Genomic DNA, 26,581 nt, shown 5'->3' with positions numbered 1-26,581 from the left:
TTACAACATACCCACCCACGGGCTATCCAGCTTTTGTTTTGAAGGCCTCTGTTGAAGTGCAACCCAATATACTTTTGAAAAACTCTTATTCAAAGGACAATTTTCCTTACATCTAGCTCAGATCAGTTGTTCTGTAATTTCCACCTATTGATCCTTTTTCTGTTCTCTGGAGTCAAAGAGAACAAACCTAATCTCTCTTATAAAGAATAGTCCTTCAAACACTCAGAAACAGTTATCTAGTCTTCTGTTCTCTAGGTTGAATATCATCAGTTCTTATCCTTGACTCTCCTATGATATGTTCTTGAGGCCTCTACTAGCTGCTTTCTTCTTCAGCTTGCTAGCATCATTGCTAAAATATATAAGTTAGAACTAAAAACACAACATTATCTGCTACCTGACCAGGGCATGGTATGGTGGCAGAGTACGAATATCAGTTCCTCCATTCTGACTATTCTGCATCTCTAAATGCATTGTAAGATTCCATTAGCTTTTTGAGGTTATCATTGTACCATTATGGTGGTATATACTGAGCTTGTCATACGTGAATTTTTTCCGATGCTTTTCAGAAGATCTGCTTTCCAGAAGCTGCTTTCTAGTGTTCATTTTGTACTTGTAAAGTTGAATTTTTTTAAACACAAATATAGGACTGTGCATTTATCCCTATTAAGTTTTAATCTTAATAAAGGCAGTAGAGTGCAGTAGATAGAGAGCTCATCTTGAAGCCAAGAAGACCTGGGTTTAAGTGCTGCCTTTGGCACATATTTAATGAAATAAATGCCCAAAATAATACTAACATTTCAAATTATTTTGAAAAGATGGACATTCTTAGAATGGAATCTTGAAAAAGCCATGTTTTGAGTTTGACAGCACAAATCCAACTAATAGACCAATTATATCAAAATTGAGTAATTTTTAAAAAGTTGCTCTCTATTATGATAATCATGAGTGAACTCATACTTCAGCAGTGTTTGACAGAGTGTAAAAACATTTTGGGACCTGAATATAAGTTTGTGCTGCAGGGTATGTATTGCTAGCTAGAGAACGAAATGGCAAGCTGCTGCAGTATCTTTGCCAAGAAAACCCCAAATGAGGTCACAAAGAGTCAGACACTACTCAAATGGCTGAACAACAGCAACATGCATTGCTAAGGTGGAATGAAACCATCTAGAAATGAAATAGAGGAAAAAATGAAACCATCTAGAAATACCTCTGAGCTCAGTTGTCAAAAATCACAATAGCAGAGACAGCTTGAGAAAAATATTAAAGACCTTTGGAAAGGCAATGCAAGAGTCCATGAATACCTAACCAGAATTTACAGTAGAAAACTAGAACTCCATATCATCCAATTGAACACAACAAAAAGAAACATGCAGAATAGAGCCTAGGAAACAAAACTGTATAAGAAATTATTTATATGCTTAATTTGCAATCACACGGAAAAAAAAGAGCCCTGGATTTGGAGTTGGGTGATCTTGGTTTTAACCCAAGCTCTGCCACCTAATAACTGTGTGACCTTAGCCTCTTCTGACCTTACTTTTCTCATCTGCAAAATGAAGGGCTTTGAATAGACAACTGCTAAGGTCATGTCAAGCTCTAAATCTATGATACTATGATCTTATAAACAATTGAAAGTGAAATCCAAAAAGTTAGGGTGACATAAGAAGTCAAAGTAGAAAAAAGAACAAAATAAAGCACATAACATTTATTAAAAAAAGCCATAGAGGCCTGAAAAGCAAAGAAATCAGATAAGAAAGTGAACCCTAGAAGGAGGATATGAAAAATTTCTATTTATTCATGTGCTATTAAGAAGGTCAACAAAACAAAAATGCAAGTTGGGTCAAATTTAAAATGGAAAATCTGTGAATTGTTAATACAATGACTGACAGAACAATTCTGTTAAGGCAGGTGGTTCAAACTTTAACTTCTCTGCAAAACTAAAGATAATGTGTCCATGATCCCTAACTACTGACTCCAAATCTTCACAGATTTGAATAGAAAAATACTTAATCAGCTTTCTTTGTGATGTAAGCCTAGACCCATCTTTTTTTTTTAAAGAAACCATCATATATTTATTGCCAAAAAATTGAGAATACTAGTTACCCCTCAAATACACTATATGCCAATCATGTGTTTATGTACTGCATATAAAGCATTCCTAACTTGTATCACTAAACAATCTATGACTGCCACAAGAAAACCATAAATTGGTTTAAGTGCAAAAGGGGCATGCTAAAGAGTCTCAGGGGTATAAAGTGAAACTTATCCTTAATTTGGTGATTATTGGACAAAACCATCCAAAACTGCTTTAACATTTACAGTGCCTTTCTAGATGAAGCCTTTGATCTGGTTGCACATTCATGGCTTAGCCATGTAATGCCAATATATAAACTAAATCCAAGTTAGGGTGTTTGCTTATATATTTGCCAATATATAAACAATAGCCATTCCTAGGGTATTTGACATCCACATTGAAAACAGTTCTCCTTTTAGAGCAGGTCTGTCCAGTCTTAGGTTTTTATTGAAACAATAGGCACTATATTTTGATTTGTCATTTTAGTGAGAGCTCTGCGGTAGCTTGGTTTACTAAAGCCTTTATGTAAATTTCTATGCTTGTAGGCGGGCTGCATAAATCGCACTGTGGGCGGCATGCAGCTGGCTGGCCGAATTTTGGACAGCCCAGTTTTAGAGTATGGTACCAACCCAATAACATAAAGTAAAATTGATGGAAAATGGGGACTCTTGCAGTGGTGCAGTTTAAGCTTGCTATGGGTCTGTCTAGCCTTAGCTCTATTAGCATTACTCTTGAATAAAACTGAGCATGTCTTTCAAGTCAAAGAGAGAATTGTTCCGAAACATTATTTTAATCACTTGACGTACATGGATGACATCAAGTTATATGGCTCCACTTAAAAGTACATTAAGCCGCTACTTTATGTCATTGTAACTTTTCCCAATAATATCAAAATATTTTTTGGACTTGATAAGTGTAAAATTCTTTACATGTGCCAATAAAGAATAGAGATTGAAGGCTTTGAGTTTCAGTACTGGAGTCAAATTGGACCAATGGATGAAGACACTAAATACTTTGGCATTCTCTAGTCAAGACACAGCAAGTATATAGTTATCAAGGAGGAAACCAGACGGTGTGTGTTAAGAGACTGAATGGAATCTCAAAGCGAAAGCTCAATAGGAAGAAGACATTAAGAGTATTTAACAGCTACGCAATGGCAGTTTTAATGTATACTTTTATCAAAGTAAAATGGACAATGGGTGTAGAAGCTATCCAGAAAAAAACCCACATGTTGTTAATAAAAATAAATAAAATAAACAAAAAATACAGGGCTCATCACCCCAAAGAAGCTACAGGAAGATTAACACTTCATCAAAAATCAGGAAAAGGATTGATAGATATTAGATCACATGACAAACAGGTTAAGAAATTACAGAAATATTTTTGGAACAAACAATTTCACTACACAAAATAATAGATAGTAAAGGAAACAATAGGAATCCCCCACTCCATTTGTGCTATGTAACAGAAAATTACTTATCTGAGGATAGAGATTAATAATTGTCTAAGATCAAAGAGTGAAATCGAAAGACACTCTATAGGCAGCATCTACATGAACTCAACCAACAAAATGTTGTCAAGGAAGTGTTGAACAAATGGCTGAGTCATGCAGATTTGTTTATTGAAAGTGGCTTATGACAGAAATTGAAGATCAGGTCCTTGCCACCAGGTATTACAAAAAGGTTATTTTGAAGAAGACTGGACTTACAGATCAATGAAAATTATGCAACAGAGTGATGGAAACAGTACTGCTTATCATGTAGATTGCAAAAATTTAGCATTTTCTAGATAGTTAGAAATACAGAATCAACTGGCTAGAATTATATGCTCACTATCCTTTTTAGATAGACAGATAACAGATCCCTGTACTACAAATATGAACCCTAAAATATCCTTGAGATTCAGCAAATAAACTGTGCTGGAACCGGAGCATCATTACAGACAGAACTGTTGCTCATAACTACCCAGAATTAACATTGATCCAAGATTTTAAGAATAATATTTAAACAAATGTCACCATACAAAATATGCATAATTCTTAAACTACATGGAATGAAAAGCTTTTTAAATATAGAGACCTGATGAAAGATATTAAAACCATGTAGGAACAGAATAAGCATATGCCATCTCTGTTGTCCAATCTGCTACTGGTGTAAGTTGCAAAGTTGCTTTCAGTGAGTTTAAAGAAGATAAGCTTGAATCCCAATAGTTTTATTCAATTACAAAAAGTAGTCAACTTACTTATTTGCACAATAGTTCACAGACCATACATATAAAGGAAAACTATCAAGATAGCGACTCCTCCTCAAACCATGCCTTCATGAATACTATTTAAAAAGAGGAGAATGAGATGACATCAACAACAACAGTAACACATTCATATTGTATTTTAAAGTTCGAGAAGTACTTTACATACATTATTCCATTGGATCCTCCCTGAAGATATTATTATCCCCATTTTACAGATTGGGAAACTGGCACTTAGAGATGTTAAGGTACTAGGAGAGGGTCACAGAGTGTAACTATGTGGGGGCGGGGGGCGGAGCGGTGATTCAAACTCATTCAAACTCAGGTTTTTCTCATTCAAAGTCCAACAACCAACCACTATTCCATGAACCTGAAGGGTAATGAAGGATAAAAGATAAATAAACACCAAGAAAACCTTCCAAATCTCATTTTAACTAATGCTTTGAATCTTATTCTGCACCTAATAATCCATCTTCTAAACCTGCCACTTAACATCTAAATTAGTGAGTCTTTTGGATATACACAGGTTTCTAAATAGTCTCCCCTTTCCTCCTACTTTCAATTATTTCTATTTTTAGAATTACCTTCTTAAGTGCTATTGGTTTTTAAAACTTTTTTAATTTAATTTTTTTACAATCCTTGTGATTAAATCCATAGAGAAAGCACCCACTGAGGAATTTCCTTTTTTGAAGCAGAATGGCCTTTTCTCTTCAACCTAGGCGCTTAGAGAGTTTTCTAGGCTTAGTGTCAACCAACTTGTTAGATATCAGAGGCCATACCTGAATCTCGGCCTTCCTGACTCCATGGCCATCTCTTTATCTAATATGCCATGCTTCTTTTCCAGATTTCAAATTATATCATAAAGAAGTAATAATCAAAATTATTTGTTACTTGATTAAACTATAGAAAAGTTTATCAATGAAACAGATTAGGTGAACAAGATTCAGAAGTAATAGAATGTATACAAACAAGACAAAAACAATACAGGAAAACTGGAAAGTAGTTCGGCAGAATTCAGATTCAGATCAAAGTCTTATGCCATATATTACAATAAATTTCAAATGTATAAATATTTTAAATATAAAACATAATATTAAAAAATGGAGAAAAAGATTGGAAGGAGCTACTTGCATAATTATGGCTTGAGAGAATTTTTAAACAAACAAGGAATAGAGGAGGTCATAAAAATAAAATACATAATTTTTGTTACATAAAAACAAAGTGCTTTTGCAGGAAAAATCAGTGGAGTCAATAAGCTGCAATAAGAGAAGTTGTTGATTGGGAGAAAAATTGTCTCATCAAATATTTTTGACAAAAGCCTTATAACTAAGATAGATATGGGACTGTTATAAATAGATAATAATAAGAGCTATTATTCCTTAATAGAAAAATAGTCAATGGAAATTAGCAGGCACTTTTAAAAAGAAGAAATGCAAACTATCACTGGCTATATGAAAGAATGCTCCAAATTGCTAATAATAAGAGAACATCTCTGAGGTTTCAACTCATATTATCAGGTTGGCAAATATTGTAAAAGATAAAAAATGACCGTTTAGCACATTAATTATCTCTCTAAGCTTTGTGTTATTTGTATAATTTTGATAAATATGCCCTCTATGCCTTTTTTCAAGTCACTGATAAAAATGCTAAAAAGAATGTATAGTAATATTAGGTCAGTTTGAAATATAGACTTACTATTAAGGATTTAATTAAGTCTATTTTAAGTGCATATATATCCTTTAGTAAAGTCTATATCCAGTGCCTCATCATGATGTGCATAATGACCCTGGGTTCTCAAAAGGCTTTTCAAAGGTAGTTCTGTCAAGCTAAGAAGGCTTTGAATACAGGCCCATCTATGTATTGTGTCTGTCATCCAAAGATCAGCCTCGCTAAGTTCAGAGAAGCTGGTTATTAGAAGCTTGACCACCAGATAATGAATACTTAGCAGCAACTCCTGAAGATTGTCCCCTAAAGTATGTAGTAATTGTAAAATGCTTCATTTGTAAAGAGAATTCACCACAGTAAAATCACAGATAACTTATAATTATACAGAAGACTAAGGTTTGCAAAGCATTTCATATACATTAACTCATTGGATATTCACGTGGGACTCCAGGACAGGTTCTGAGTCTTCATGGATTTCCATGACTCAGAATCTTCTCAGCAGCATGGGACAGTGGAAATAGTGAATTTGGAGGAAAAATAAAAGGCCTAAGTTAGAATTCAGGTGTTACTATTTTACTATCTGTATGACATTGAGCAAGTCAACTAACCTTTCTAGGTCTCAGTTAAGAGAGTTAGACTAGGTGACTTCTAATGTCCCTTTCAGCTACAAGTCTATGATTCTACAAAAAGTTCTGGGTATGACAAGTATTATCTCCAATTTATAGATGAGGTTCAAAAGCAAAACTGGTTCAGACATCGAACTTAAACTGAAAACTCACTTAATCAGGCTGCCTCCCTCTCAAATATTGCAGTTGAAAATTCATGAGTAACTTCCCCCTCCAACCCCCCAACCCCCCCCCCCCCCCCGTGAAGGTTATCCATTTTGTAAATCACCCATGGCAAAAAGTCACATTTTTGTGTCTCATACATCCTATAGCCAACATCTAGAGAAGGAGTTCTTACACTTAGTCATATCACAGACTCCTTTGGAAGCCCAGTGAAAACTGTAGATCTTTTCTTTCTCAAAACAGTGTTTTTAAAAACATAAAATAAAATGTGCAGGATGACAAAGGAAACCAATTACATTGAAATGCAGTTATCACAAATATTAAAAAAACAAATTCAGGGGTCCCAGATTAAGAACCCCTGGTCTAAGATCACTCAGAGAGTAGGAAAGAATCTGTGTTTCCTTTGCTGATGATTATGAACGAGGAGACATAGTTATGCATATGTATAACTTCAGCGTACAGACCAAAAGAAGAATAACTAAAGTCAGAATCCAAGAAGACACAATTCAAAGAACATTTACTTAATTGGCTAGAATCGCCATGGCCTTAAAGAGAACGTCCTAGCTTTTTTGGGTTATAGTCTGGTTATTCTGGGGCAGGAGAGGTCTAGCTCCCAACAGAAGTGACTTGGCAGGGTAGAACTTTTAACTCATCTCCATTAACAGCTAGTAGAATAGCTTACTAGGATTTAGCATTTTTAAAATTTTACTTTTAGGCATATACATATATATAAAACTGAGAAAAGAGAGAGAGAATGGAAAAAGTTAAGCGAAGACTTTTCTCTCTTGCTTGACATGGGGAATGAATAAAGCAAAGGAAATTAGTAAAAGCAGTACTTTTACATAGAGCTATACGTTTAACCTCAGTCAATCAATGTTTAAGAAGTCATCAGTTACATTCCAACTGCCACCAATAGGCAAATACATACAGTAGTCCTGGGAATGAAAGCACACATCCCCCAACACCCCCTCCCCCTCACTCCACCCCTTCCCCCAAGACACCAACGCTGCTTCCAATCCAGCCCTCACAATCATCATCTGGGGAAGTAAATCCTAAGAAAAAAGGTACAGTCATCCCCACTATTGATCAACCATACACAGGGCAGAAAAGCTGGACTAGCTGTTTCCACAATCCGGCTAGCAGCTTCTGTGGGGGTGTAATATCCACCCACATCCAGCACCCAGAAAGCTGCCGGCACGCTGGGAAAGCACAGATTCTTTTGATCTGCTTTAATAAGGAAAGCAAGGTTAAAGGGGTTGACAAGCTTACTTTAATTCAGCATACAAATATCATTCACTTAGTTCAGGGGAAGAGACCAACACACTGAACTTTAGAGCAAATTACAAACAAATTACAAACATCAACAGACAGACTAAATACAGATTCACAGTTACCAACATCTAGGTTCAGCCCGGGAGCTCAGAACAAGGGCTGGCCCAGAGTCGAGCACCATCACTGCTGCAGCAAAGAGCTCCAAGGAACAGACAGCCAGCCCCTGGTTTTTATATCTTTTTCAGGGTCAGGGGTGAGTCACACATGGCACTCACCCACATGACCTAGAATCGTCACAAAAAGGTGACTTAAACCCACATGGTCTAGGAGCCTTTGCTCTCCCAGACATGTAAACTAGGCACTCCCTGGAGTTAGCCCTACCTTGGGCCCTACCTTAGTTGCCAATCCACACCCACTAAGGTTTTACACCTAATAGGGGTTTGGGCCCTGGGGCTTAGCACTTAATAAGACTCAATGAAATACACTGAATTAATCAAAGCAAACAAAAGCCAAACTCTTCAAGGGCACTTGTTGAACTAAGTGCTAAGGAGCCCATTTTGCTTACCAACACACTAGCTGAAGCAGCAAGGCACTCTGAGAGAAAGAGAGAGAGAGAGAGAGAGAGAGAGAGAGAGAGAGAGAGAGAGAGAAAGACAGAGACAGACAGAGACAGAGACAGAGAGAGACACAGAGAGAAGGCAGTGAATGTTAGGCAAATCAAACCACTACCACATTCCTTAGACTGTGATGGAGACAGCCCAGAAAGAGTCTTGGGAGCAGCATTGCTTTTAGCTCAATACACCCTCAGATAGCATCATGGGAAACAACTCTTGTGGAGATGCAGCCTGGCTACTGTTCCTACAGGTACTATAGTCACAGGTACTGAAGACTCTGAGAGAAAAGGTTTTTTTTTTATACCACCAAAATACTTGGCATTATCAAATAGTTCAACATTAGAAACTAATTTTATAAATGGGAATGACATTGAAGGAGAAGTATTAACATCTGTTTTGCCATTACATCCTAAGGATCAGGGGCCTTTTCTCTCTGATTTGTAGCTCAACCCTTTCACGTGTTTTCTCCCTCTTTAGAATATGAACACCTTGAGAGTAGGTACTATGTTGCTTTTCTGTTTTTATCTCTAGCACCTTGCATGTGGTAAAAGTTTTCTTTATTCATTTCTTCATTTTATACTAAAATAATTTCGAAGTAACAGCATTCAGAATTCCATATCTAGCACTTCAAAATACACACAACTCAGTGTATTATACAGCCAACCAAGAAAAATCATTTGTAACACTTTAGTGTGTAAAAAGAAAAAAAGAACAAAGTTCTGTTGTCTCCTTATAAAGAATGTATATCAATGTCCTTACTATGTGGTCACTAATAACAGTGATTTTTTTTTGAGTAGGGCATTCATATAAAGGATTAATACACAATCAGTAGTCCTTTCTACTTAAGAGACCAGTCCATATATTTTCAGAGTCCTTTCTACTTAAGAGACCAGTCCATATATTTTCAGAGTAGATAAAACTATAAAAATAGTTTTTTAAAAAAAATGAAATGTTCTGTAGAATATTTTAGATGCCCAAAGAAATTGTGAGGTTGTATTTTAGGAAAATAAAAATAAATTCTGTATTTTGGTTAATCTTCCCTAGATAGATTACAAAATGTACACTCTGTACAAAGAATATTATATATACATTATAAGACTGTACAGGGTATTCCTAAAGTCTGGACACATAGGCAAAAATGCATATTTTCAAGAAATGAAATGAATGAAATTTTCAACAACATTTTATTTAATTGGAATATTAACAGATAACATCTTCAATATGATTCCCATCCTTTGTGATGCAAAGGTTGATGAGCTTTGCAAGATTCAGGTGAACTCCATGCAATAACTCCACATTGCCATCAATTTTAGCACGTTCACTCTTTATGTGTTCAATCAAGTGTGTTACATCTGTGATTTTCTTTGAGTGCAACTTCTCCTTTAGCATACCCCAGAAAAAGAAGTCAAGGGGGCTAAGGTCTTTTAATATTCGAAATATTTCAAAATATGCATTTTTGCCTATGTGCCCAGACTTCAGAGACACCCTGTATTGCACAATAAAGCTGCTTGGAAGGGATAGAGAAAAATATACAGTAATGTTATTCTTTTCACATGTAAGTTCTTTTCACATACATTATAGAAGATGCTCTGACCACCCCATGAAGTTAATTCATGATAATAACTAATCTAAAGAATCCTATAATTTAAAAGCTCTGAGATTACTATCACCACAAACCTTCTTTGTCTGAATCAAAAATAAAAAATTCAATGCCGCCATGAGTTATCCTGACTCAAAATTGTGTCCTCAAAAATATAATAGTATTAAGTCATAAGAGGAATATAATATACTTATCAAAATTTCAGATAACATGAACCTGTGAAGGATAGCTAATACACTGAAAGCAGGGATAATGGACTATATCTAAGAATATGATTTTGTTGTTGTTGTCATTGTTCAGATAAATCTGTGATTTCATTGCTATATGCAACCCCCGGGGAGGAAATTCCCTCTACCCAATGCAAATCAGCCACTGTTCTGCCCCTTGTAGACTTTGAGAGTTGCCTTGGGCACTGAGATTTTCGTGACGAGTCCAGTCACACAGCCTTACCCCCATACACTCTTCCCCCCTCCACCTTGTAGGACTTAAACCTTGATCTTCTTGACTTTAAGGCCTATTCTTTATCCACTACACCATACTGCCTTTCAAGATAGGGGACAAATATAATATCCTGTGCTTGCTGAGACTCGGCTTAAGTATAGCTCAAGGCAGAGGCAAATGAAAACTGAGTGTTTGAGCTGACAGAAAGCTCAAGAAGAGGTAAAAAAGTGATGTGACTGACAAAAAAGTTTGTGAAATCTTAGTAGATGTTCAGCATCCAGAATGATGGTACTATTGCATTCTATCCTAGTTAGGCCACAACTAGAATGTCATGTTCAATTGCATATTCCACATCTGAAGAAGGACGTTGATCTACTGGGGCATGTTCACAGAAAAGAAATCTGGATAACAGGATCTGAAACTATGCAGAGAGTTGATAAGCAGGTGAGAGGAGAGGAAGCGGAAGCAGTGAGTCTGGACATTATTTGTCAATTGATATCAGACCTAGTGGGGAGCTTGGAATGCTGAAGTTGTGATATTTCATCCAATCTAATAGGAAGATCAGGGCAAAGAGCTAGCAAGAAGGTGACTTTTATTGGACTCCTAACATGTGACTTGGATAAACTGGAAGTAGTTGGATATCTGTGGAAGATTCACATAGGGAATTTCTTGTCCCCTGCCAGGTGAGAGACTAGAGAAGTCTCTGCCTCTATTGGGGGTCTGTCAGATCAGGAGCCTGATTCTGTGTGCCTTTTTCCTCATCCCCACTGACCTCAATCCAGGTGGCTGCCCCCCTCTACTTTCTTTCTAACTGCAAGTAGCAGCAGGAAATCTTCTTTCTCTCTTCTAATCTAGCCTCAGCTGAAACATGCTAGGTCCTGCCACTGTCAATGGCCTTGAAGGATGGCTAAAGTCTTCTCTTGCTCTCTTTTATTCTTTCAGTCTCTTTTCTTCTCTGCCTGTCTTTATGTGATTGTGTTTTGAAGCTCAGAGCTATTAGGGCTGCATGGCCTTGGGCCAATTCAGACCAACAGGGACCAGAATAGGTACTGTCATAATGTCATAATTTAATTTAATTCTCTTTGCAAGAATGCATGTGTGTCTGTACTTTTAGGGTTGCCTTTGAAAATTATATTATCAATTTATGTCTTACTGTCAATAGATCTCCATGTTTGTATTGAGGGATTATTTTCTCCCAAAGTCCACATGCTTGTTAGTCCTATATCTCATAAAATCACTCTATCTGGAGGTATTATATTTGCCTTTACTCAGAGATTCAGTCCATACCAAATTTTTATTGGTCAAAATAAAAAAGAAAGATCCCAGAAGTTACTGGTTAAAAAGGAGAGATGCCATGAATTCCTCGTATCTCAGCTATGCCAACTCTTTTGAACATACCTATGCAGGGCCTTTCCCTACATGGTCCTGATTCAGTTCAATTTAGTTGATGAAGCATTTATTCAGCACTCACTGTAGGGGCTATTAAAGAAGTATTTGGCATGGTTTTAGTCATAAACAGGCCTACAATCTAGTTAAAATGGATAAAAGAGAAAAGATGAGTATTTGAGGCAAATTCTCTCTTAAGCAGTGGTTGTAACTAAAAGAATACCAGAATCATAGTTACAGACTGAATGCTGAAAGGGACCTTAGATGTCCCCTAATCCAACCTCGGAATTTTTAGGACAAGAAACTGAGGTCCAGATGGGTAAGGCGAAATGTCCAAGTTACACAGGTAGTAAGAAATAGAGCTAGCTGTTCATCCTTTTCCAAAACTCTTTTTTTTCTACATACTAAATTTTAAGAGCCTCCTGAATGGTTTTTTTCCTTTGGGTAAGATATAATTCCCAAATTGCCGGTTCCACTGAAATCTAAACACATTTTTGTTTAAAACAAAAGTTGTAAAAGATGAAGTAATGGTATATAATTATTGAAAACAATAGCAATAAAAAGCCCACTCCCCTCGGGAATTATGGCTCAGTGAAGATCTTAGCGGAGGGACAGAAATGATTGTCAATTTCGCCTTTAATTCTATGAACTTTGATAGTTTAGGCAAGAAAATGTCTTCAAAGAATCAATATGATTTCTGAAAATGGAATGAAGACAAAGTGTGAAAAGACTGATCACAGACTTGAAAAAAAACAAAACAAAACAAACAGGCAAATGTCAGTAGTACTTTCTAAAAGTCCTTTTTAAAAAAAGCCTTTTCTTTCTTTTAAGTGAGAGAATTGCAGTTAAAATTCATTTTACAGCCCTTAAAATGAAAACATTTGCCTATTAAGTTCTAACAACCCATAATATTATATCTGTAAAGCATCATTTGGATCCCTGCTGTTTCATTTAACTTTAGCTGAACCTTTTTTTATTGTTTCCTAATCTACCCTAATTTGCCTAAACCCCTTATTTGCCATTCCTCAAATTGTTTGTTTACTTCTTACGGGAAATATGTGTAATAATAACAAAGTGCTTTAAAGGCTAAAAATAATGTTAGAGCTAGGATATATAACCCATTCTTTTGTGTATACTATGCACACTGCCTTCAACAAGAGATTTTAGAATTTTCCTTCGTTAAAGAAAATATTAGACAAATAATCAGGAATGAAAAAAAAAGTAAAACCTCAACTGCCTCTATTTGATCTAAATAAAAAGCAGAGAATAAGAAAATGCAAGACTTGGAATCAGGAAACTTACATTATAGTCTTGGCTCTACAAATAATTAGCTATCTGACCATAGGAAATTCACTCTCTGGTACTCATTTTTCTCAACTGTAAAATGACTAGATGACTAAACCACTCATTGTCATGAAATAAGGTCCTTTCCAGCTCCAATTCTATATTCACTACAAAAGTAAAAAGCATCTCAAGACTTCATAAGAAATTTATATCACTCCCCTTCACTTCTTTCTCTCCAGCTCCTCCCTCCCCTCCCCTCTCTCACCCAAAAAGGCACCTTTATACAGTAGACTACGTTTTTTATGCATAAATCTTGTCATATTATTTTTATGCTCAAAATCTTTCTTCAGTTCCCTAGGGCTTCCAGAGTTGTTTGCATGTCACTTAAGGGCCTCCAAAATCTTCTTCTCCCACCTTATTTCATCTTTGTTTTGTTTTTTTTTTTCATTCCTGATCATTTTTTCTAATATTTTCTCCAACAAAGGAAAATTTTAAAATCTCTTGATGAAGGCAGTGTGCATAGTATACACAATAGAATGGGTTATATATCCTAGCTCTAACATTATTTCTAGTCCTAACATATATTCATTGATCTGGACAAACTAAACTCCTCACTATTCACCATACATGCCATACTTTGCCATCTCTTTGTATTTGCTCAACAGCATGGTCTAAAATATTCAACACACTGTGGTCAATTTGATGATGAGTCTCTTTAAACCTAGCTAAACTAGTCCTTGAATAACAGTCAAATAGTCTATTAGAAGCAGCTAGGAGCTTTTCCTCTTCTGCCGCTTTCGCGTTTGCACTCGGTACCCCAGCCTCCGACATGCAGAACGACGCCGGAGAGTTCGTGGATCTGTACGTGCCGCGGAAATGTTCTGCGAGCAACAGGATCATCGGGGCCAAGGACCACGCGTCCATCCAGATGAACGTGGCCGAGGTTGACAAGGTTACAGGCAGATTCAATGGCCAGTTTAAAACCTATGCAATTTGTGGAGCAATTCGTAGAATGGGGGAATCTGATGACTCTATTCTCCGACTGGCAAAAAATGATGGTATTGTTTCAAAGAACTTCTAATTGAAGAAACCTTGTGAAAAATGTCTTAATAAATCAGAAAAACAGCAAAAAAAAAAAAAAAAAAAGAAGCAGCTAGGAGGTTTGGTGCACGGTGTTGTACTTGGAATCAGGAAGGCCTGAGTTCGGATCCAATCTCAGACACTTAAGGCCTTTATGAAATTAGGAAAGTCACTCAACCTCTCTCAGTATCAGTTTTCTTATCTGTAAAATGGGGTAGCAATAAAAGGTACCTCATGGGATTATTGTGAGAATCAAATATGATAACATATAGAAAACATTTTGCAAACCTTAAAGTGCTATATAAATGCTAGCTATAATAATGATGATGATGATAAATGATAATAATAATTATTATTAATGGGTCCATACACAAAACATTTCAACTCAATAATATAGGCTCCACTGATCTAAGAACCCAAAATTAATTAAATATCCCAATAAGGCAATGAAGTAGACTTTCAGTCTAATATATTTAAGAGTAAATAAATACACTTGTGATAAATGATACTATTGACATATAAGGATACATAAAAATATTCAACAAAACCTCAAACTGATGTTTAAATAAACATACATATACACATGTATATGTATATATATGTTTTTCTAGGAGTATAATAATTATAAAGCATTTTTTGGATTACAAATCACTAGTGTCACAATGATCCTGCTAGGTAAGTTGTAAAAGTATCATTATTCTGAAGATGGGGAAGCTAAGGTTCAAAAAGACTTTAAATAACTTCCTCATTCACACAGCTTGTACTCAAACTCAGTTCTTCTGAATCCAAGTCCATGCATCCAGTCATGGAGTAAGGCTAAATCTGAACAGTGCCTAGAATTTGAAGTGTACTAAACAAGATACTCAGTACTTCCTGGGGGAAAGGTGAGGGTGAGGGTGAGGCACATTTACTTGTAGTAGTATAGTTTTAAAATACACATACAAATCAATACTGTAATTATAAATAGAAAGTTGAATAATTTTTTTCAAGCCCTATTGATATGAGTACAAAATGCTGAAACAACTGGTCACAAAATGAAAAGGTCAATCAACTGGTTTAATCTGAAAAACAGGGTGTTTTCTGGCTCCAATTGAATTTAAAGGCAACACGGTACTGTTGAAAGAGTATTGGATTTGAAGTCTGAAGAACTGAATTCAAATCCCGATTTTGATACTTGTTACCTATGTCACCTTGTGGGAAAATCATTGACCCTCTCTGGGCCTCAGTTTCTTATCTTATGACCTTTATGATCCCTTCCAGTCTAAACCTATCATGTTATAAACCAGATGTTTGGGTACCACCTGGAGAAATGAAACCTTAGAGCAAGGCAGACCTAGTTGCCAGAAATGGCCCTTAGTGGCCTGAAAGAATGAATGTCTCTCCCCAAGTCCCTAATTTAATTTCTGAAAATTATATCTATTAAATATGAAATAAATAGTACTTATAAAAAGATGCTGTTGAACATCTAGGTTACCATAGGAAATTTCAATAAATTTTATGAGAATAAATTCCTTTTATAGTTTGCTTAATTTTCAGGCACAATTAAAAGAGTATAAAATCTTCACAATTAACATTTTAAGAGGCATTAAGAAAAAAAGGAGAAAACATCTAGGTACAGTCATGAAATCACACGTTGTAGGGGGAAATGGTATTGGTTTACTATTAAAAGAAATAGCTTGCTTTCTAGATAGCAAAAAGGATTTCCAGCTATCCATTTCAATACCCCAATTATATTACAAAATTAATTATCGGGATATGTCTTTTTTTTTTTAATTTGGAGACTGGCTCTCCCTGCTTCTCCCTGGCTGGAAGTGTAGAAGTCATGAATGAGCCCTGCCCTACTGCTGATCAGCACAGAAGTTTTGACCTTCTCTGTTTATGACTGGGACCAAGTCACTGTTCCTTAGCAGCCTGGTGTCCCCCTTTCACATCTCGTTTAGGGGCTTACTATATTGGCACCAGACAATGCAGGTATCTGATAAGTTTTAGCCCTACTGCAGCTCAGAACTCCAGAAATCAAGTGATAAACCAGCCTTAGCTTCCCTTAGCAGGGATTTCAGACATTTGCCACCATGCCTAGCTCTTGGCTGTGTCTTTTAAATAATTTGTTGCTATTTGGAAAGTATCACACATTTCCAGTGTTACATAGATTGGCTCATTTTGTCTATGGGCAGATTCAGTTTACTGGGAGAAACAGCAATGAATCCCAACCTCAGCTGTTTTGTGGTTCATTTTTTTTTCTTCCTGTAAGCTGTTAAATTATGTTGTTCAAAGCAAGAGTTTATAATTTGATTTTTAAAAAGTGGTTTAGATATTATGGGCATTTATGTATCAGTTTCTCCTTTATTAGTTTGAGAAATAGGATAGGGTAATGGATTGAGAGCCAGCCTTGGAGCCACAAAATCCTGTGTTCAAGGCCAACCTCCATGATGCATAATACCTATGTAACCCTGAGCAAGTCAGTTAAACTTCCAAGGGACTTGACAACTCTCTAGAACTATCAGTTACAAAGAAGGTGCCAACCTGCATTGGTCAATGGAACATCCTTCCTCACCCTGGAGTTCCTTATACCATACCAATGACATCACAGGTCCAGTCTCTATCCATATCATTTTACTTAAAGTATCATCAGAACCTTTCAATACAGTTGACAGAGGAACCTATGAGGGAACAGAAGAATTTAGTATCTGACCAATGAGCTTAACACTTGCATCATTCTAAAACATGATTTAATTAAGAAGCAAGAAAAAAATTACCCTCATTAAATTCTTACAAATTACAAATTGTTACAAAATACAAAGGTAAATAAAAGCTACTCGGTGGAATGTATTTCTACAAAATTTACCCGATGTCCTGAAATCTTAATCATGCTTTACTATATCTTCCTTCTCCCTTACCCTCATATCCAATTAGTAGTCAGGTTTTGATATTTCCAACTCTACGATACATCCAAAATTCATCCACTTCTCTGAACTCACACAGCCATCGTTCTAATTCTGTACTCCATCACATCTTATCAATACTATCCTAAAGACTCCCTAACCTTGCCTCCAATCTTTTCCCTCTCTAGGCCATCCCTTGCACAGCTACCAAAATAACGTTGTGAATGAACAGAGTGAATACAGTTACAGGGGAAAGAACCCTGGCTCTGGACTCAAAAGACCTGAGCTCAGATCACACCTGTAATGCTTACTGCTTGTGTGACCTTAATGAGAGAGTTGAAGAGATGGCCTCTGGGGTACCTTCCAGCTCTGGATCTATGGTCTACCAGGTCTGCCCAGGTCTATTTCCTGTCCAAATATCTTCAGAGGTTCCCTATTAAATCATGGAATTCCAGAGTTGGAAGGGATCTCAGACTGTATCTAGTTCAACCGAGAGCTGAAGAAGAATCCTTTCCAAGGTGTCTGAGAAGGGGTCATCTAGGCTCAGACTGATGATGTCAAGTGAGAGAAAACTCACCATGTCCCATCGCAGCCAATTCTAGTTCTGGATCTCTCTAATAGAATGTTTTTCCTGATATTGAACTTAAATTTGTTTCTTTGCGGCTTCCACTCATTTCTTTTAGCTTTGTCCTCTGAGGCTAAACTAAATAATTCTAACTTTTCTTTAATGTGAGAGCCCTTCATGTATTTGAAGACAATTATCATGTCCTTCTTGAGTCTTCTCTTCTCATATGACACTGACTCAAGACCTTTTGTGGAGATCTCTTCAGTTTATAAATGTCCTTTGTAAAATGTGGTCCCTAGAATTGAACAAAAATACTGTAAATGAGGTCTGACAAGGGCAGAGCACAATGTGATTATCATGTTATACCCATACTACAAACACTCTCACCTCTATCTTGTTTCTCTGACATTTGACAGCTTACCTTCAGTGAAATATTTGCCCTATTCCTGTAAGTGATGCTAATTTTAATTCAGTCAAAGACCACGGTAACTTTTTTAGCTGCCATATCATATTCTTGACACGTATTAAGCTTGAAGTCCACCAAAACTTCAAACCTGTTTTGGAAAATTGTTCTTTAGCCTTGCCTTCCTCATCTTGTAAAGTTAACTTCTTGAATTCAAGTCCAAGACTCTACTATGGTTCATTTTAAATTTTATTTTATTAACTACAGACCAATGCTCCATCTTTTTGAAATCATTTTGGATCCTGATTTTGTCATCTGGCACATAGCTATATTTTTCAACCTAAGATCATTGGCAAATTTGACAATGATGCCACCTATATTTTTATATAAGTAATTGACGCAAATGTTGATCTGCACAAGGCCAAACCCAGATCCCTGGGGCACTTCACTAGAGACCTTCTAAGTTTATTCATTCTTTCAATAAGCATTTGTTAAATGCTTACTATGTAGTAGGTATTGGGAATACAAACACAAATTAGTCAAAATAACCTCTGCTTTCACAGAGCTTATATTCTATTGGGAGGAAATAGCAAGTCTACACATGTTTGCTCTGGGAGAATAATCTCTATAGTTCATAACTTGGTTTCTTATATATATATATATGTATATATAAACACACATATGATCTATAGATAGATAGATAGATAGATAAATAGATAGATAGACAAAAGGGACCCTAAATCCTGTTTAAGCACTCAGGGTAATAAATGCATAGAACCAAAGAAAAGGGAAGAAGTTGACATTGAACCACTAATGACTATTCCTTAGGTCCTATCAATCAAAGAGTTCCAAATACAAATAACTGTACTATCATCTAACTAATATCACTTCAGTGTTTATCAAAGTCTTTGTAAAAATCTAGGTAAATTTATATAGAGATAGATAGATATAGATATATACCATGTTGCTTCTTTGTGAACGTTGTTTCCATTCCATTTCTAGATGCTCTCTAACTTTCCCCCCAATAAAAGTTCTAGAATTTTCTGGGAAATATAGGCAAAACTCATTAGACTATGGTTTGAGGATTAGATGTTCTTTCTTTTCCAGGAAGTTTTTTATCCCTCCTGGAATAATGTCCTCTATAGAATTTTAGTTCATGGAATCCTACCTAGCCTTTCCTCAAACCTATAGGGGAAAATACTGTCATTTAAGGCCCTCTACAATATGACTCCAGCCTAATTTTTTGGACTTATTTTATTTTACTCTCCTTTATGCTATATTCAAGTTTAAACGGACAGCTTAGCTATTCTCTGATTTCATCCTGGCATTTTCCACCCTAATATCACTCTCTCCTCTCTCCCCCCTCCCATTCCACCATGCTTGAGACACATGTCTACTTCAGTTTTACCTCTTGAAATCTCTCCTTCCTCTCCTCTCCTCCATCTCCCTTCATGGTTCAGCTCAGAAGCTACCTCCTCCATGAAGAATTCCTTGATTTCTTATCCTTTCCCCTTTCCCCTCACTCAGCTGGAAGTGTTCTCTCTCTCTTTAAACTTTTCTAGGGTATGTTTTTGGATCTCTCCTTGCTCTCTAGCACACCACATCCGTATTACCTTGTAATGTTGTCATTCACCCACATGTCATATCCTGCAGTACTCCTCCCCACTTCCAACCACACTCCATGAGGGCAAGGAATATATTGTTTTTCACCGGTGCATAATCAGCACCTAGCACCATGCCTTATCAACAGTAGATTCTCTACAAATGTTTGTTCAATTGAATTAACCATCCATGCACCTTGCCACTAATGATGAAGATACTAAGGAATACGATGGGATTCTGATGATTGGATTACTTTGGAGGCTCCTGTACCATGTGAATCTTTTCTTTACCTCTAGCCATTCTGTCATTAAAAAAATAGTAACAATACGTTACCCTTAGATATTTTAAGAAATCTTAAGTAGTTTTGTGAATTTTGTCTGAAAGAATGCAAGCAAAAAATGGAAAAAAAAAACCTCAAACCATCCAAACTCATCCCTCCCAATGGCAAATAATCCAGTACATTAGAAATACATATTAGCTCAGCAATTATATAGTTATAATGCACTTATTTCCCTGAAATCTTTAGGAAAACCAAATGCACAGTTATTGTTACTGTTACTTAACCAGTTCAATCAGGTAAAAATAGAAAGAGGAATGATGCAAAGAAATCTTTCTTTGCAAATATTAGGCCTTAAGTGGTAGTCAGGATAGAAATCCTTGTTTTATAGGAATATCTAATATGACCTAGGACCATGGATACTAATATCCTGCTTTTTACTGTAGACAGAAAATTCTGCATTACTTAGATCTGACTCAACTTTAACTAATGCTGCTTTGTAGAAAGGGGGAAAAAGAGCTTATCAAATATTCTTAGGCTAGATCTCAGCAAAGAGTAAATACCAGTCCTTTGTTGCACAATTTGGAATGAATTCAGAATTCTGCTAAGGTTCATAGTGCATAACACAACTAATTATAAGTTTAAAAGTTTCATGAGTTTCACCTCAGGTATCAAACACACAAATTCCAGGCCTCTCTGTCATGCTTTGAAACATCTACAATAGAATCTAACATTCTTGATAAATGAGATAAAAGCATGAATTTAATTCTTTAAAAACCTATACTTATTAACCCATACATGGTATGAATTGAAAAGCTGTATGCAAAAAAATTACAAAATTAAAATTATGTAACTGCCTCAATACATAAGCCAACGTTCAGTATTAACTATATTTCCTTAAAATCCTTGATATCATTGAGCTAATATCTGAACTATGTACAGTGTAAGGTCTGTGTTATAATTTAGTGGAAGTGAGGGGAATCCACTCATTCATACTGGAAAAAGTCACATCCTTAACATTAGATAGTTTTCTTCTGTACCTGCAATCCATAATCTTAAAAATAGGTTTTTTTTTTCCTTATGACAAAAAGGCTTTTGATCAGAATGAGGATCTGAATTGTAAAAGTATCTAAACCAGTCTCAGTTTTGTGCTTTAGATTCTGTTGTGCGGAACCACTTCTTGTGTTTCAAATAAAGCAATGACAGCACACACCTTCCTGTTATTATTTATTCATGGAAGGCCAAACCAAATGCCTGGGTGGATCCCCCAAGACATGAAGTAGGTCATTTTTTTCCATCCACAGGACCCTATTTACATTTAAACGAACTTACTCCTTGTGAAAGATTGGCTCCAACAGAGAATGCTGCACCACCACAGACATAGAAATTAAATTACAATCACAAGTATGGAAGCCACCAACATAGTGCTAAAAATATCTTAAAACATTTGTATGTGTGTGTATGTCTGTATATATGCAGATGTGCATATGTGCATGTTAGTAATGAAGAGTAAATGTTCTCTTCTCTTTTATGAGATACATCTTTGGCTAAAGATTCTTAATTCATGTAAGTTTTCCTTTTCAAACCAAACATGTAAGGACCAAGACTACTTCTATAATGGCCAGGCTCCTCACCAGGGTCATGAAAACTGTCATGTGCATCTCCGAGATTTAAATGGATGAGTCCTCCTGGCTGATCCTAGAGTGGCATTGATTTGACAAATGTGGGAAAGTCCTCAGCTGTGAGATGGGGGCTTAGGTTGTGGGCTCTTGGTCAATTGAAAGGTTGCATTAAATGTAAATTATAGGACTGTTACTTAGATATATACCCTTCTCAACCAGGTGAAAGGCAAACAGAGCCTTGCACTAATTCACAGATGAACTGGTGATAGGCTTCGAGCAATAACAGGCCAGCAAGGCAGCAGTAGGCAATTATAATCCTCATCTTTGAAGGAAGGAAGGAAAGGTATTTTTATATAAAGCCATATTAAATTTCCTTTTTAAAGTGCCTCTATGTATTTCACTTTACAATTTATATGGAAAAAGTATTAGTTTAAAAAAAAAAACTACAGCAGAACTGGCAATAAATATCACAGTAACAATTGTTCTTTTATTAAATATTTATTGAAATAAATTCCTGTGCTTTCTCATTTTTCTTCTTCTGGTTCCAATATTTATTTACAGCTGATTATTAACATCTGCCAGTGTAACAGTTTCATCTGTACAGAAGCCGAAGAGTAAAAAAGTCACCCACCCCTTCTAACGTGACCTGTAGTTAGACAGAAAACAGTTTTCCCAGTCACCGCTTGGCTTCCTGTCTGTGACCTCTGAAAAGCATTGGAGGCCAGGGTTAATGGCCTTTCCAATCTCTGTGATAAGAATTCATTTTGTTCTATTACCAGCAGTTATCTGAGGAGGCTGCTGCATCACTTCAGCAGGGTTCAATCAATGAGGGGACCTAATGAAGTAACCAGCTGTAGCTCTATTTCCCTGGTCAACTCTATCAGACAAATAAGATCTATCAGTCACATCTTAAGGCTGATCCTAGAAAAAGAATCTTCACATGCTGAACCCGTATGCATATGAACTAATGATACCCGGCCATTTCTTTTTAATCTTCCCTTTTGATATAGCTTTTCTAACAGAGAAAATGGAATGGAATGGGTTCTGAGATGTTGCATTAAGAGGACAATGATGCAGGATTAAAGAAGAGTGGATTTGCAGAACAGCTGAAAGAGTTTGTCGTAATAGGAAAAATAGTACAAATTATACTGCATCCATCACAGACCCGTTTCTTAGCTCTACTGCCCCAGGATGTTTATATAGTTTTTCATGCTGGCATTTTAGAATGCTCAGAAAAGGATGCAAAGGAAAAAATTATTTTGTTTATTATTTCCAGACTTAAGCAATTAAATGTCATAAACAGTTTTAATTATAGGATTTGTATTTTACCTTGTCATTTAGAAAAGAAATATAATTATGTGATATTTTTACTTTTCAGTCAAATGTCAGTTAACATAATTGCAGACCTTAACATTGCTTTGCTTCATACTTAGGTGACATCATTAAAAAACAAAAATGCTATTTGTGGGGAAACTGTGCTATTTATATAGACTTGATTCATTAATTAGACCCCCCCTGTAGTTTAAAAAGGGATTTGTTCGCTAATCAACTAATTAAAAAAAATTTTTACCCCAAATTTTAAAAGTAGCTTTCCAAGAAAACAACAACAGCAGCTGAAAAAACAGCAGCAAGCACAACAATAACAATGGTTTTCACACCTTAGATTTATAGCTTCATAAATAAAAACAGGTTAGACACTCACACAGGAAGGGACTCAGGAGGAAAATGCAATCTGTGCTTTTAAAAAATCAGTCCTTGGTTGGGGTGGGGGGTGGTGTAAAAGCATAGGAAGGGGAGGAGCATGGATGGTGTCGGAGGTTCTAGGCTGCCCCCAGAGCCATATCAGCCAGACTGCTGCAGGAAGCCATGTTCCTGGAGGTTTCTGTTTGCTGGTATGTTGAAAGCCACATGTAGCTGAATTTACTTTATTAGGTTAATCAAGGTGAATCACATGAAATGAAATTTATATCCTTTTAACTTGGCTGCTCTCTTCATCAAATGGAAATGAAAGAAAGCTTGGCTATTTGCTGCTATTCTAAGAGAGATGATATCTAAGTATGGAACATGAAATAAATAAAAGTCCTAGCTAGTCGCATCCCTTGATAAACATATTCACACCATACACAGTCATGCATGCAAAAAAAAAACTCCCCCCAAAACTCTATTTCATTAAAAGCTAATTAATTTTCAGTGGAGAGCAGCAAAGCTAATGGAATATATGTATGTATGTATTTATATATGTGCAAATAAATACACATATATTTATATATAGGTACTAAAGCGCATATGCTCCAAATACATCTGTCTATTTTTGCTGTGTGCGTAAAAATAGTGACAGTTTTCTTTTGCAGGTAGTCTGCATTAGTAAGGCAGTTTGAGTGATACTGATCATATCAAAAACCAGAATATCCTTCATTTAATTTCAAACCTCTATAGTGATGAATAAAGGATTGTAGGAAGGGAGGGTAAATGAAAGGCATAATAAGATACACATATATTTTAATATAGCCACATAGTATTTAAGCGCACTTTTGAAGACACAGGATTTTTTTTTTCCCTTTGACATCTAGGTGCATGTGAAAAAAGACTGGACTATCTTTACTGCATATGTAAACAGATAAGAATGTGCCTAGAAGGCATTTTGGGAACACCTGTCAATTTTTTATAGAACACACTGATTGTGGGATATTGATTGCATTTAAACAAAGTTGTTTCAAAAAAAAATCAGCTAACAATTCGTGTAGAAAGGGCCGATCAATATTTAAATGACTCTCTTTATTGATTTAAAATTAACTTTCAATTAAGAGATCCATAGGACTCTTAACTGCGACACTTATCCATTCAAGAGAAAATAAAGGTACATTTATCGATACACTTAAACAGCAGTGGCTGGTTTCCTATCGATTCAGTCATTTGTGCTGGGATTCGTTAGCGTCATCAGGCTTTAGCTCGCTTACTAGGTCTTCAGAGTCTATGATACTGCAAGATATAGGAATGTGCAAAACAACGCAAGGGAAGGATAGAAAACCTAACAGAATTAAAAGATATAGGAAAAGGTAAGCTATCCTTAAGCTTTTTAAGTCTGTTATTGAATGACGTATGCTTAGACTGTTTGAGTGTCTGTCTGAAAAACAACCCTGAAAAGTGCTGATTTTTTTTCTCCAAAGTACCTAGGTTAAAGACAGCGTACGGTTGTGTTGTGAAACAGTATAAATAAATGAAATCTTGATATTATTGATTAGTAAAAGCTCTATTGGCTTCTATTGACTAACAAGATCACTAACATGTATATATTGATTAGCATATGATCAATATCAGCTAAAACATTGTTTATGAAGTGTTTGTTAAAATGTGATATTGTATTTCCTATTTGTAATACTGTATATGTATTTTTAAAGCCAAATTTATTTAATGTCATGGTTAGAAAACCATACTCGGCTCTAGTATGCCTTTCCAAGCATTTATCACTAATTAAATTTCATAGTGATTTTACCTTTTAAAATTGGTTTAATGAAGATAAATACTGCTAAATAAGAAAAATGGAAGTATAGCCAAAAGATGCAAGAATAAATTATAAACATATGAATAGATCAGGGAATCTGGTCTCAAATATGAGAACCATAACTATCTTCCTATTTTGCATTGGCCTCCTTGCCTGCTACTGGACGGGAACTCTGGACATAATAGAGATCACTGATTGAACACATTGCATATCTCCTTACATATTCTAACCTTACATCAGAAGAATAAAAATAGACATCCAGAGGGCATAACATATGAACATAGTAGAGCCTCGGTAACCCTGGGTGAAAGATAAGTAAGGGATCTCTTTTAAGTCATGCAAAATCATGTTTTTGTTTTTGTTTTCTGGTTATTGAGGATCACCTTAGAAAGCACTTTTTCTTACTGTTTATTTCCTATGGAAAAACACATACACATATAAATACATGTGTGTGTATATGTGTATACATGAACAGTATATGTACACATGTACATATAAATGTATGTGCCTGTATGTATATAGGTCTAGAACTCTCTCTTCAATAAAATGAGGTATCCAGAGTTGGTCCATCTATTACCCTTTCACCTGCTGTGACACAATTTCTAAGAGAATAGATGAAGTCTATGCTAAACATCCAATCAGGTAGCAATGTTCTTTGAACCTTATATTTAATGCGCTTGTAATTTGTCTAATGAATTGCCAATCACAAAAATGATTCAAGAAGCTTTATAAATTATAGTTTCATTTTTTTTTCTAACAATAGCATTTGTTCTGTTCCTCAAGTCTTAAATCACACTTTGAAGGTTGTGCTTCATATATTATAGCTTTAGCATCAAAATGAGGGAGAATGGACTTGTGTGATACTAGGTGGAAGTAAGATCAGAGATAGGGGTATCCGGATACAAGTACCCTCTCCTAAAAATTTAATCACATAATATTAGTGGGATATAATGTGGAATATATCTTGGAAGTTACAGTTTCTAAAAAGTGCAAGATGCCATTATTTCTAACCAGAAATTAGGTGATTATACTAATTAAGTGCTAGCAGGTGGCACTAGATGACTGCTCCAATCTCCTCTGATCTGCAGAGGGAGAGAGATGCATGGCTCAGTGTCTACAGAACCCAGGAGTAGTAAAAATTGGTTTAAGCAGTGCCGAGTCCCAAGGTGCAGAATAAGGATTCACTCTGATTTAACACTTCCTTATCACATCAAAGAGGTGAAAAAGGCATCTTTATGGATTGGCCTGGGGAAAAAAAATCCACAAGTTCAGCTTTTTAC

At 35.9% G+C, this 26,581-nt stretch overlaps 2 protein-coding genes across 2 annotated transcripts in view; one reads left to right on the top strand and one right to left on the bottom strand.

Moving 5' to 3' along the window:
* Window positions 1-26,581, bottom strand: part of ZFHX4 (zinc finger homeobox 4) — a 228,444-nt gene that overhangs the window by 52,286 nt on the left and 149,577 nt on the right. The window lies entirely within an intron of this gene.
* LOC118830841 (40S ribosomal protein S21) lies at window positions 14,173-14,506 on the top strand. Its single transcript, XM_036737843.1, has one exon. It carries the CDS (start codon window positions 14,198-14,200, stop codon window positions 14,447-14,449), a length of 252 nt encoding a protein of 83 aa, XP_036593738.1. The 5' UTR covers window positions 14,173-14,197; the 3' UTR covers window positions 14,450-14,506.

The sequence above is a fragment of the Trichosurus vulpecula genome, chromosome 1, assembly GCF_011100635.1.
Source record: "Trichosurus vulpecula isolate mTriVul1 chromosome 1, mTriVul1.pri, whole genome shotgun sequence".
Lineage (NCBI taxonomy): Eukaryota > Metazoa > Chordata > Mammalia > Diprotodontia > Phalangeridae > Trichosurus > Trichosurus vulpecula.
Note: the sequence above shows the minus strand (reverse complement) of the source record. Positions and strands in the feature narration are given on the sequence as shown.